General features: G+C 45.7%; 1 protein-coding gene across 1 annotated transcript; it reads left to right on the top strand.

Moving 5' to 3' along the window:
• The first annotated feature begins 1,523 nt into the window (after positions 1 to 1,523).
• Positions 1,524 to 6,489, top strand: LOC144107263 (putative U3 small nucleolar RNA-associated protein 11). Its single transcript, XM_077640267.1, has 8 exons — positions 1,524 to 1,592; positions 1,704 to 1,765; positions 1,860 to 1,962; positions 2,040 to 2,153; positions 2,284 to 2,377; positions 2,807 to 2,934; positions 4,763 to 4,873; positions 6,339 to 6,489. Exons 1-8 carry the CDS (start codon positions 1,533 to 1,535, stop codon positions 6,426 to 6,428), a joined length of 762 nt encoding a protein of 253 aa, XP_077496393.1. The 5' UTR covers positions 1,524 to 1,532; the 3' UTR covers positions 6,429 to 6,489.
• The last annotated feature ends 5,626 nt before the right edge of the window (positions 6,490 to 12,115 follow it).

The following is a 12,115-nucleotide window of genomic DNA, read 5'->3' on the forward strand; positions in this document are numbered from 1 at the left end:
GAATTGCTTGTTGGCGATGTAAAGCGGGATAGCATACCTATTGACAGAAGAGTGAAACAACAACAACCAACAACATATTGGCAACGAATTCAGCGAATCGTAATTTCTGCAGCTGGGGTCATTTTCATGAAACAGCCAAGGTGCTCAAGTTATTTACGCTGAGCAGTTCAAGTTAACACCTAATTTTTCCCCCGCACAACCTTTTTTCTCCCCTCTTTCGCTAATTTACTTCTTCTCATGTAATCAATAAACTTAAAAATGAGGCCGACAGTGTGGAAAACGATAGGACAACCAGCTGAGCCGAAATCAGCAAGCTGCCAGTTCACGGTAAGAGAATGCCGGAAAGAAAGGAAAGGCGCACTACATGTCTTCCTGCGTGAACACCCTTTGAAAGCGAAGCTATAGTTGGGGCACGTTCTCGCGCTCAGGAACTTTAGGTCAGAATTGCACGCGGGAGTGCAGTCTCGGATGCGAGATTTTTCCCGTGATGTGGAATTCTTCTCCACGGTGAACACTGTTCATGTGCTGTGCTAGGTGTCCGCACCCCGGGGCCATTTGCGTATGTGAAGATAGCTTACTGCGGAAGTGGATCGCGTTAGCGTGTGATGGATTGCGCTACGCCTAATGTAGCTAGCTCTCTATCATTCATGAATACGGGTGTCACATAAGAATCTACTAGGTGCTGCTGATATGCCCGTGACTAAGTTTAAAAACAGGTTTTTTTGAGGTAAAGAGAAAAAAAACCAGCAACACGCAGCCTTCCTGGGCTCCTCCACCACGGCGGAGTTGATGGGGATCCGGCTCGGGCTGGACCTGCTGCTCACCCTCGGCCCTTCGCCGCCCAGTAGTGCTCTGCTGTGCTGTAACATATGTACCGTAGCATATGTTTGACATCAATTTAGCAGTAGAGTAAAAACAGAACTTTTCAACGAGTGAATCAAGCGTCCTAAGCTTCTGCGCTTGACGCACGCCGAAACATTAGCATTTGCAACGCTTTTTCGCCTTTAATTCAAATACGAAACGTCAAGCGTGAACATAATAATGCACTTACAGCATGCACACCTTTTTTACGGTTTTATTCGCACGTATTAACGCATGAAGAGCCGAATTCAAGCTTAAAAATTCCGCATTTCAAGCCGTTCAAGCAAAGCGCTGCACACACGCATCTCGCCGAACGAATCGGAAGTTGGAGTACCCAGCATGCTTAGCGCCCGGTTCAGATTGGACGCCACCTATTTGTTACGTTCTTAATGCATACAAAAATTTTTTTAACATAATGAAATATATTCATTTGAAGAGCTAACTTTATATCAAAACATAAAAAAAATAATCTCATTCGTGTGGTCACTTTTGTTTTCAGTCTGTGCTCCCAATCCACCCGGTATTCCCATGGTCAGCGCAAGTCAAATATGGCAGCTTCCATCAAATTTTCTCATTTTCAGTAGCATGCACACGTAGTGAGTAAGTTTTCGAAGTTCTGAGTTCGTAGAACTCGCTTTTCGCCTGTCTGCTTGTGACCAAGATCTGCAAGGATGTCTTCGTTCGCAAAAGCGGCGAAGGCCAGCGAGAGAGTTCATAAAGAGCGGCAGCAGGTAACCAAACGCGTACTCTAAATTCTCTCGCCAAGCTAGGAAAGACGACGACGTCAAACCTGTGCGATTGTTGATGCTGGTAACGACTTACGTGGTTTTTGTGCGTTTCAGCCTGAGGCCAGGCGTCACTTTGGTGTTATAGAAAAGAAGAAAGATGACAAGCTCGAAACCAGGTGAAGGCTTGTGATATCGTTTCCGGCCTGGTGATGTTGACGTCCTACAGCTGTTTTTTCTTTACCTGTGTGTTTCATTATTCTTTTGTGACAGAGACTACCAGAACAAGCAGTTGAAATTAAAGCGATTACGCCGGCGAGCGCTTACAAGGAACCCAGATGAATTCTACATGCACATGGTCAACTCTAAGCTTCATGTAAATCCATAGACCTCAAAACTTTTTGTAAACAGTGCTGCCGTAGCGCTTGTCCTGATTCTCGGTTAAATCTGCAGGGAGGTGAACACCACGACAAAGTTAAGGGCGAGGAGTTCACGCCTGCTCAGCTTAAGCTCATGCAGACGCGGGATCTGAACTTCGTCACCACAAAGCGTCTGTCAGAAGCCAAGGTATATCTCAAACTTTCGTCATATCTTGTACACTCTGGGTCACACCACTTATCGCTGCTCAATGCAGCGATTAGTTATTAGTAATTTTTGACAAATGGTCATTGGTGTTTTTGTCTTCTTTTTATTGTAGAAAATTGCGAGACTAAAAGCGAACCTGCGCCTTCTCCGTGTTGAAAGCGGGCAGGTGAACACCCACACGTTCTTTGTTGACACCAAAAAAGAAGGTATTTGAAAAATTTTGCCTCCTTCTCTGCTGATTCTCAACAGACGTTGAAAGGGGTTTCGCCCACCGGTTACGATTGCAGCAAATTGCTGCAAGTGATTTGCTACCTTTGACAAAATACTGCATGGCCTTGAGAGTAGGGAAAGCCTGTGAATGCATGCTATTTAAGGTCCTCTACAATGACTCATTTCACCGAATATAATCAGTACATTGCCAGACCAGTCATTGTGTATGTGTTATTGTGCACCAGATGAAAAGAATATGCATTCTGAAGAGCTGCGCCCTCAATCTCAAAACACTCGGACGAAGGGCACGAGCCTTCATCGTAACATGAAATGTTTCAATTCAGCTTTGATCAACATGAATACGCTACTACGTACATAAATTTCACAAGCTTCCATGGGCTGCTTTTTCATTCTCTGCTGTCTAGCTCGCAACTTTGATTTTGCTGAAAAGCTTAGAACCCACCCTTCCCTGTTGTGCCGAGGGTTCAACCGATCCAAACTGGAGACTCTCCCCAAGGAATGCATAGCTGATATTCCAGAGGATGTGATTAAGGCAAGTATTAAGTGCTTGAAGTCTAGAGCCATGAGTAATGTCGCGAAGCATGTGTTGGCTATTGTACATGCTCATACTGCCTTCTGACAACAAGGAGGTTTCAATATTGTTGCGCTGCATGCAACAGTATGTGGCTCTTCTATGGATTTATAGGCGGAATACAGACAGCTGACAAAGTTCAGAGAGATTTAATTATTCATTCAGAGATGACTCCAAACACTGTTGTTTGTCCGTCCCGGAGTTCTTTTTTATACTTCTCGCTATCTATCGAGGCTTTCGTGTTTGTGCGACAGACTTTGATACATCACTAAACTGAAAAGCCACTACTGGGTGATCTAGCTGGAGAGATGAAGAATTGTAAGCACTTCACAGAAAGGAGAGCACTAAATCAGGGTGTTTGGGCAAGCATTGATAATTTTGCATGTTCCTTGACAGGCTTTCCTTTCTACTTTCCAGTTTGCTGGAATTTGGGGAGGGGGGTGAGGAAGGAAAAGGCGCCGAAAAAATAAAATGAGAGCAGCTTTGTAGAATGGGGAGCTCATATATCGCACCATGCTTGATTCGACACATGCCTGAATATCTGTGATGTAAATTCATATACATTGTTGAATAAAGCAAACAACTGCCCCCTGCAATTTTTCTCCAGATTTTTGGTGCACTTGCCAGAATCATTACATGCAGCACAAGAAACATGTGCAGTGTGGTTTGGTAGCATCCCGTTTCATGATGTGTGGAGCTACATTTGTGTTTTCTTCATTCTCAAGGAAGTTATTGTCACATATGATTGTCAGGCAGTTGTAGATGGGAAGTTATTGCTGAAGAACTGAGCATGCTTGAGGCTGTTGTTTTTTCAGCTTCCCCTGTACACTCATGTTACTCACGACTCGCAGGTAGTTAGCAGGTTTTATTAGAGTTTGACTGAAAACTACACACGACCTAAAGCCTTGCATGAATTTTCAGTTCCGCTGAATAATTCAGGTGTAGATTTGCACAATCTGCGAGATGTAATTATGCAAAATGTACGCATGTATGAGAACTTACACATGCTCTTTATGGATGGTCTTTAATTTGTTACAATGAGCTCTTTTTTTGATGTTGCACCCAGTTAAAGACTTTGTTCTTCCTACCACACCATTGTTGTGTGTGCTAGTTTGTAGCGAAGCCCATCCATGGCATCTCCCACAGATCAAGTTAGGTACTGCCATCCCTCCCCACTTCTGTACGCTTCGTTTTTTTGCATCTTCTAGTGCAAGGAAAAATAGTCATCATGTTCTTCAATCTCAACTGTGTTGCTTTTTCTCACAACAGAATAGGATGTAGACAGACGAACTAATTTGCATTAGAAAAGTACACTCTGGTAAAGTAGTCATTGAAAGTGGCAAATCAGGGGGAAGGGATTGCATATCAAAGAATCTGGTTACTTAACAAAGCACATTGCATTGTATCTAGCATAGCAGTGCGGTGTGGCACCTTTTGCTACGTGTTGTCATTAAACTTTAAACAGTGCAACATGGCCAAAATGAGCCCAGTCTCCTCCACTACAGCAATTCTCGTAGCCCATTTGCCGCTTTGGCACATTAAACTCTACGTATCACTGGTTCCTTATCTCATATTTTTCCTAAAACTAATATTCCTCCTTTTTTGCAGAAAGTCTTGTGTTCATAGTTACTTGATTTCTGCACCTTAATGACCTTCTCTGTACTCTGGCTGGCTTACTTGCAAAAGGAATTTCTGATCAGCTGCACAAACAACACTTCAGTGATTGGCTTCTTTGGGACCTACATTGTTTTTGCCGTTTGCTTACGTGTTCTGGTACCTTTTTTTTTAGGAGGCAACCCACGAGATGAAGAAAAGCTACCGAGAGCTGACGAAGCGATTGCAGAGAGAGAAGGAACTGAAAGTGGTTGAGCAAAAGATGATCATGAAAAAGAATCTTCTTGTAAGTTCATCTACATCTCGTTGTCATCATGCAGGCTTTCCAACTGCCTCGTGACTTTTTGCATTGATTGAATCAGTGTTTGCCATCTGCTAGTGTTACTTATTTTCAGTGACACAGAAGGATTCTGTGCACCAATTTGATCACGCACAACCATCATGTTGACATGAGTTGTTTTCATTTTGTGTTTGCTAGCTTCATCTCTTATACTTAGCAGAGATGAGAGAAATTACCATAAAAACCGGCATGTCGTACAGACCCACACATAATACGGCGCGTAATTTGTGGATAGCAAAAACCGAAATACGTTTTCATTCATAGATAATACGAGTAAGGGAACGCAGTCACCTTAATGGCCTTCCGGAAGTCACAGAAGCCTAAAACCCTCCAATGATTTGTGTACACCGGTGTGCCGGATACGATACGTGTAGCCTGAGCAGCAGATACAGTGGCACTGCGCCGCGAGCATGCCAGACCGGTTCCAGCATACACGGTGGTGCGCGCGCTCCGGGACTGTCTGTATCTGAGTTTTAGCGACCGTCAACGTCGGGTGCGCTGTCTTAACGAAGGCACTGGAAACACACCTTCGGTACCATGAAGCACGTTCGATATATCCCGCATTTCTTAGGATAAAAAGCAGAGAGCTCCTCAGGAATGCTGGCCCAGGCCTCCGTGATCCACCTGTACAGCTTGGCTTGCGAGGCCAGTGTCCATCGGCGGTAATGCAGGCTCTCCCTACCTCACCCAGGCCATGTAGCAGCTCTAGATGCGGTGGCGATGCTTTCGGCAGCTGAGATTACTCTCCTTTTAAAACCAACCGACTGTTACTTTCGCGGCACCCATACCATGCGAAATGTGATCATTCTGGGCGTCGCGAGGTCAGGTCAGTGTAGGGAAAGGACGTCGAAATCGAAACTACCAACCTGCCGCACTACAAGATAACACCTGCCTCCTCTCACCGGATGCATGATGGGGATTGTGCTCAATAATAATGAAAGAGTAACTGCAGATTTTTGCAGAAAAGTGTTCAGCTTCGCATGAAATATGAGGTTGAAATTTGACATGCAAAAATAGCGAAAAAAATCTCGTGATATATGCTGGCTTTTATGGTATAAGTGGCATATTTTGACACCTCTATCTTTGACTAAGCTGTATAAAATAGCTGCCGCGCTGGCTCAGTGTTTATGGCGCTCGGCTCCTGACCCGAAAGATGTGGGTTCGATCTCGGCCGCGGCGGTCAAATTTCGATGGAAGCGAAGTTATAGAGGTCCGTATACTGTGCAATGTCAGGGCCCGTCTAAAAACCGCAGGTGTTCGAAATTTTCGGAGCCCTTCAATACGGCATCCTTCATAACCTGAGTCGCTTTGGTGCATTAAACCGTCATAAAACCAAACAGAACTGTGCAAAATAAGAAGGTCGAGCTCCTATGTTCTATATTGAAGTAATTTGCAACTTTTTTGTCACCAGGACAAGAAGAACCCACCTGTCAAAAAGGTAAAAGAAGGAACAAAGGATGCTGCACCAGTCTACCTGTGGAAAAAAGAAAGAAAGCGTTAAATTCACGTGACAGCAGTCACGGTGTCATATTTTCGTGTTGTATAATCTCCCACACAGTGCAACAGAGGCAGAAATAAAAAAAAGGAGAGAATATGCATGGCTGCATTCTTCTTAAACCAGCTGCATATCTGCTTCTGCAGCCATTTCTCCTCTCGTCAGGAAATACGCATATTGTTACTTCTCTTCTTCACTCATGACGATGAGAAGAGAAAAGGTGGAGTGAGCCTTTCTCTAAGGATTTCTTATTTTGTGACAGGGCATTTCTAAACGAAAATTCCCGCATTATAGTACACGTCGCCGGCATCTCATACCCTTACTTTCTATTACAGCCTGTCGTTTTATGCTTGAAAAACATGTGAATATGTTGTGGATTGCTCGTGAGATTCGAGGTTTTGGTTCACATCATGAAAGCCCGTCATTGTTACTTTGCATCTTATGTAGGTGTGCTGGTTGGACCATCTTGATCCAACTGCCACTGTTGTCATCTTTTGCCTGTAACATTTGCTTCATCTATTAACTGACACAAAGCTGAAAGGAGTGTTGTAGCGAACGAGTCTTCAAATATGAGTAGACTCACAACTCAACAAAAGGCAGACTTGATAAAAAGCACCACTAATGCCCTAGAGTTAAACGTGCACTTCCTTGACTGCACTTATACAGAAGGTGTAGGGCCGTTCGTTTTCGAGTTTTTTTTTCTAGAATTCCGGGTAGCGTTAAAATAAGACAATATTTTCAGCTAGAATTTTTGTAAAATCGGTATATTCAGCACGAGTTTCAATAACTCAGATTGTATCGAGTCACACTTTACAGCCGGAATTAATTTAATAAAGTAAGCACTCCTTCTTTGTGCGGGACATAAAATTGTCTTCTTGTGCATTGTTTTGCCAACAACTTATCTTGAACTTTTTTCGCTGCATACAGTATCACCTGCCGCGCACCACTACCGCCTCCGTGGAAGCCATGGCTATCTTTGTCTCTACACTGCGAAAACATTTGTCCAACATCACAGCAATATTTTCGAATGCAGAAGAGCTTGGGAGCAGGACGTTGTTAGCGTCGGTAGTACTTTATACTGTGATGCCAATAAGAAGCCTAGTCAAGACCCTTGTTTTGACTTCTCGCTTTCAGAACGTACTTTTCAAACGTAGCCTCCAATTAGGCACCGTCACAAATAAAAAGAACTCAACATGGCCAGGATTCTGGTTCATCCGCTCCTAGTTCACAACGCCCCCACCACGGGCCGCATGAAGTTGAGCTCCTCCTCCTTCTCTTACATTCTTCCTCCCGGTTTGAGAGAGAGACGCTAGTAAGCTTCGCCCATTATCCGCTTTGTGTGTCCTCCCCTCAAGCCAAGCTCCTCGGGAGGGGGGCACCCTTCGCGTTTCTGTTTTTTTTTTCCACCCAGCGTGTTCGAAACGGGCTGACTGTGCGGCTCCTCTAGTCTGTTCCTTTACTGCGGTGCAAGAAAAGAAAGAAGTCGGGTTGGGGTTGAAGCTGTGTACACGCCCCGTCTTTGTCCGACTTTGAGGGGCCATTTGTCAAAAACTACTGGCGGTATATGTGCACATCACACAAGATATGGCTAAACGTTCCAGAATTGTGCCAAGGCCCAGCTATCACTCAGTGAGTCCAGAGCATAATGCGTGGAATAGAATTTTTTTAGCGCTGCACCCAACTTCTCCCCGTGGGACGGTCTGTGTCTTCATGGTAAATGGTGTTTTGCTGTACAGAAAATCTGATGACTGGTGACAGAACAGAACTAGCGGCCGTATAAGCGTCAGTAAGAACCTTGTGTTGCGCATTTGTTTACCCGTCAGTGTTTTTATTTTTTCGAAAGAGGTTGCAGTTATAACCTGACTCACCATAATTGACAAGTTTTTTCGCAACGGGGAAAAAAATTACGGACAACAATTAAGTCTACTGACGAGCTGTGAAGGAGAAAGCTTGCACCGTGGTGTTCGGCTGCGGCGATGGCGTGCTGCTCTAATGCAATGGCCAGCCAAGCTGATCAGTTCACGCCGCCCGAATGGAAGTTGATGAAGGCGACGATACCCAAACCCAGCTCGAGCCCCTGTGCTTCCTTTTTCGAGTTGAGTTGAGTTGTCGACAGAAGGACGAAAGGAAAAGCACGGGCTTGCTTACTGGCTCAATGCGGAGCCACGCCCAGCTGCCTGCGTGCTGATAGTAGGAGGTGAAAGATGGGAGTAAAGAGACAGAAGAAAAGCGCGCGCAATAGCCCGTAGGCCACGGGCCAATCCCGGAGGCAGTGCAATACCGGGCTGACCTGTGCCAGAGTGCGTTACGCCAAGCACTCCGCCATACTTTCAAAAATATGCGTAACACCCAAGCCTCAAGGGCCCATATGAAATATTAAGCCAAGTATGTGAATGGCATGCCCCTTCGAAAGCGGACCGGGGATTGGGCCACACCCGAATACTCGATCCTGTGCTTCCTTGCTATCGCTCCCCTTTATATTTCTCCTCGATATCATTTCCCTTTCTCCTCCGCCGGCTGCAGCTCGTGTGGTTAAGATATTAGATAGCAATTGCCACGGCCGGCAACATTATTTTCCTTCACTTTTGATGCGAAAGCTTCACTATGCTACCTCGTAACGATTTCGCGGTGCTTACGGTTTTGACCTTCAAATGGGCCTGAGGTCAGTCCTCTCACGGCGTGGTTCGAGCGTCCACCGATATATGTGAGACAGTTACTGCGCCATTTCCGTTCCTCAAAACCAATTTTAGAAACTAACCTTGAAAGTAAAAATTGAAAATTGGTTTTTTGAGAAAGGAAATGGCGCAGTATCTGTCTTTCATATCGGCTGACACCTGAACCACGCCGTAAAGGGAAAATGGAGGGAGTGAAAAAAAAAGAAGAAAAGGGTGCCGTAGTGGAGGGTTCTGGAATAATTTAGACCACCTGGGGATGTTTAGCGTGCACTGACATCGCGCCCTATCCACTGTGCCAATGCGGCGGGTTCCCTTCGTGGGTGCGGAACCCACTTCGGAAAGTATTTTATTTACGAAACTTAATTTTTCTTTTTCTGATTAGGTCACGTGGTTTTTCCAAACCTGTGGGGAGGACAACGCCTGATTTTCCTCCTTATGAGCTGCTGTGCTTTCGCAAAAATTAAAATATGCTGCCTTCTACCTACGAACGGCGCTGATCATTTTACCTAGGCTGCTTGCACACAACATGTGTTTCCTGCATTTATACACAAGTATGGTGACAGGTTGCTCAGCGTACAAATTATTGAATACCATTTAAACGTGTAACCATTTTCGGGATGCGCTTGTATAGGAATTGTACCTGCATGCACGTGACTTTCTGGCGCCCTAGTTCACTGCCTTTTTCTGCATGTGTGCGTGTGTGTGTGTGTTGGGCTGAGTGTGTGGATGTGCGCGCGCGCGCCACGGCAGTGGCGCAAAAACGCGGAGCTCCCACTTGTCTTGTCGCAAGTTTGGCTTGGTTAGGAGGGCGAGGGCCGGCTCAGGATGTGAAGCTTTTAAGTTCCATGGCTGATCACCGGCCTGTCTTATGACGTAGGGATAATGTAAACAGGACATTCCAGAATGTAACATGCAACCAGATCCCTCGGATTTTTTTTTTCATCACATTACTCCGCATTAACATGTCCAGATATCGAGAACCACACGCTCGAGACAACACAGGCGTTTCCTCAAGGCCGGTGGAAGAAAACCACGCGCGCAAAAAGCCTGTGTTGTCTCGAGCGTGTGGTTCTCGATATCTGGACATGTTCATGCGGAGTAATGTGATGAAAAAAAAAAATCCGAGGGATCTGGTTGCATGTTACATTCTGGAATGTCCTGTTTACATTATCCCTACGTCATAAGACAGGCCGGTGATCAGCCATGGAACTTAAAAGCTTCACATCCTGAGCCGGCCCTCGCCCTCCTAACCAAGCCAAACTTGCGACAAGACAAGTGGGAGCTCCGCGTTTTTGCGCCACTGTCGTGGCGCGCGCGCGCACATCCACACACTCAGCCCAACACACACACACACGCACACATGCAGAAAAAGGCAGTGAACTAGGGCGCCAGAAAGTCACGTGCATGCAGGTACAATTCCTATACAAGCGCATCCCGAAAATGGTTACACGTTTAAATGGTATTATTCAATAATTTGTACGCTGAGCAACCTGTCACCATACTTGTGTATAAATGCAGGAAACACATGTTGTGTGCAAGCAGCCTAGGTAAAATGATCAGCGCCGTTCGTAGGTAGAAGGCAGCATATTTTCATTTTTGCGAAAGCACAGCAGCTCATAAGGAGGAAAATCAGGCGTTGTCCTCCCCAGAGGTTTGGAAAAACCACGTGACCTAATCAGAAAAAGAAAAATTAAGTTTCGTAAATAAAATACTTTCCGAAGTGGGTTCCGCACCCACGAAGGGAACCCGCCGCATTGGCTCAGTGGATAGGGCGCGATGTCAGTGCACGCTAAACATCCCCAGGTGGTCTAAATTATTCCAGAACCCTCCACTACGGCACCTTTTTCTTCTTTTTTTTTTCACTCCCTCCATTTTCCCTTTACGGCGCGGTTCAGGTGTCAGCCGATATGAAAGACAGATACTGCGCCATTTCCTTTCTCAAAAAACCAATTTTCAATTTTTACTTTCAAGGTTAGTTTCTAAAATTGGTTTTGAGGAAAGGAAATGGCGCAGTAACTGTCTCACATATATCGGTGGACGCTCGAACCACGCCGTGAGAGGACTGACCTCTGGCCCACTTGAAGGTCAAAACCGTAAGCACCGCGAAATCGTTACGAGGTAGCATAGTGAAGCTTTCGCATCAAAAGTGAAGGAAAATAATGTTGCCGGCCGTGGCAATTGCTATCTAATATCTTAACCACCCGAGCTGCAGCCGGCGGAGGAGAAAGGGAAATGATATCGAGGAGAAATATAAAGGGGAGCGATAGCAAGGAAGCACAGGATCGAGTATTCGGGTGTGGCCCAATCCCCGGTCCGCTTTCGAAGGGGCATGCCATTCACATACTTGGCTTAATATTTCATATGGGCCCTTGAGGCTTGGGTGTTACGCATATTTTTGAAAGTATGGCGGAGTGCTTGGCGTAACGCACTCTGGCACAGGTCAGCCCGGTATTGCACTGCCTCCGGGATTGGCCCGTGGCCTACGGGCTATTGCGCGCGCTTTTCTTCTGTCTCTTTACTCCCATCTTTCACCTCCTACTATCAGCACGCAGGCAGCTGGGCGTGGCTCCGCATTGAGCCAGTAAGCAAGCCCGTGCTTTTCCTTTCGTCCTTCTGTCGACAACTCAACTCAACTCGAAAAAGGAAGCACAGGGGCTCGAGCTGGGTTTGGGTATCGTCGCCTTCATCAACTTCCATTCGGGCGGCGTGAACTGATCAGCTTGGCTGGCCATTGCATTAGAGCAGCACGCCATCGCCGCAGCCGAACACCACGGTGCAAGCTTTCTCCTTCACAGCTCGTCAGTAGACTTAATTGTTGTCCGTAATTTTTTTCCCCGTTGCGAAAAAACTTGTCAATTATGGTGAGTCAGGTTATAACTGCAACCTCTTTCGAAAAAATAAAAACACTGACGTGTAAACAAATGCGCAACACAAGGTTCTTACTGACGCTTATACGGCCGCTAGTTCTGTTCTGTCACCAGTCATCAGATTTTCTGTACAGCAAAACACCATTTACCA

The sequence above is a fragment of the Amblyomma americanum genome, chromosome 1 (genome assembly GCF_052857255.1).
Source record: "Amblyomma americanum isolate KBUSLIRL-KWMA chromosome 1, ASM5285725v1, whole genome shotgun sequence".
Classification (NCBI taxonomy): domain Eukaryota; kingdom Metazoa; phylum Arthropoda; class Arachnida; order Ixodida; family Ixodidae; genus Amblyomma; species Amblyomma americanum.

Excerpts from the sequence above, each read along its gene's own strand:
- LOC144107263 (XM_077640267.1), top strand. The coding sequence starts at position 1,533 with ATGTCTTCGTTCGCAAAAGCGGCGAAGGCCAGCGAGAGAGTTCATAAA. Across the intron at positions 1,593-1,703 it reads TTCATAAAGAGCGGCAGCAG|CCTGAGGCCAGGCGTCACTT; the intron begins GTAACCAAACGC and ends TGTGCGTTTCAG. Across the intron at positions 4,874-6,338 it reads TCATGAAAAAGAATCTTCTT|GACAAGAAGAACCCACCTGT; the intron begins GTAAGTTCATCT and ends TTTTGTCACCAG.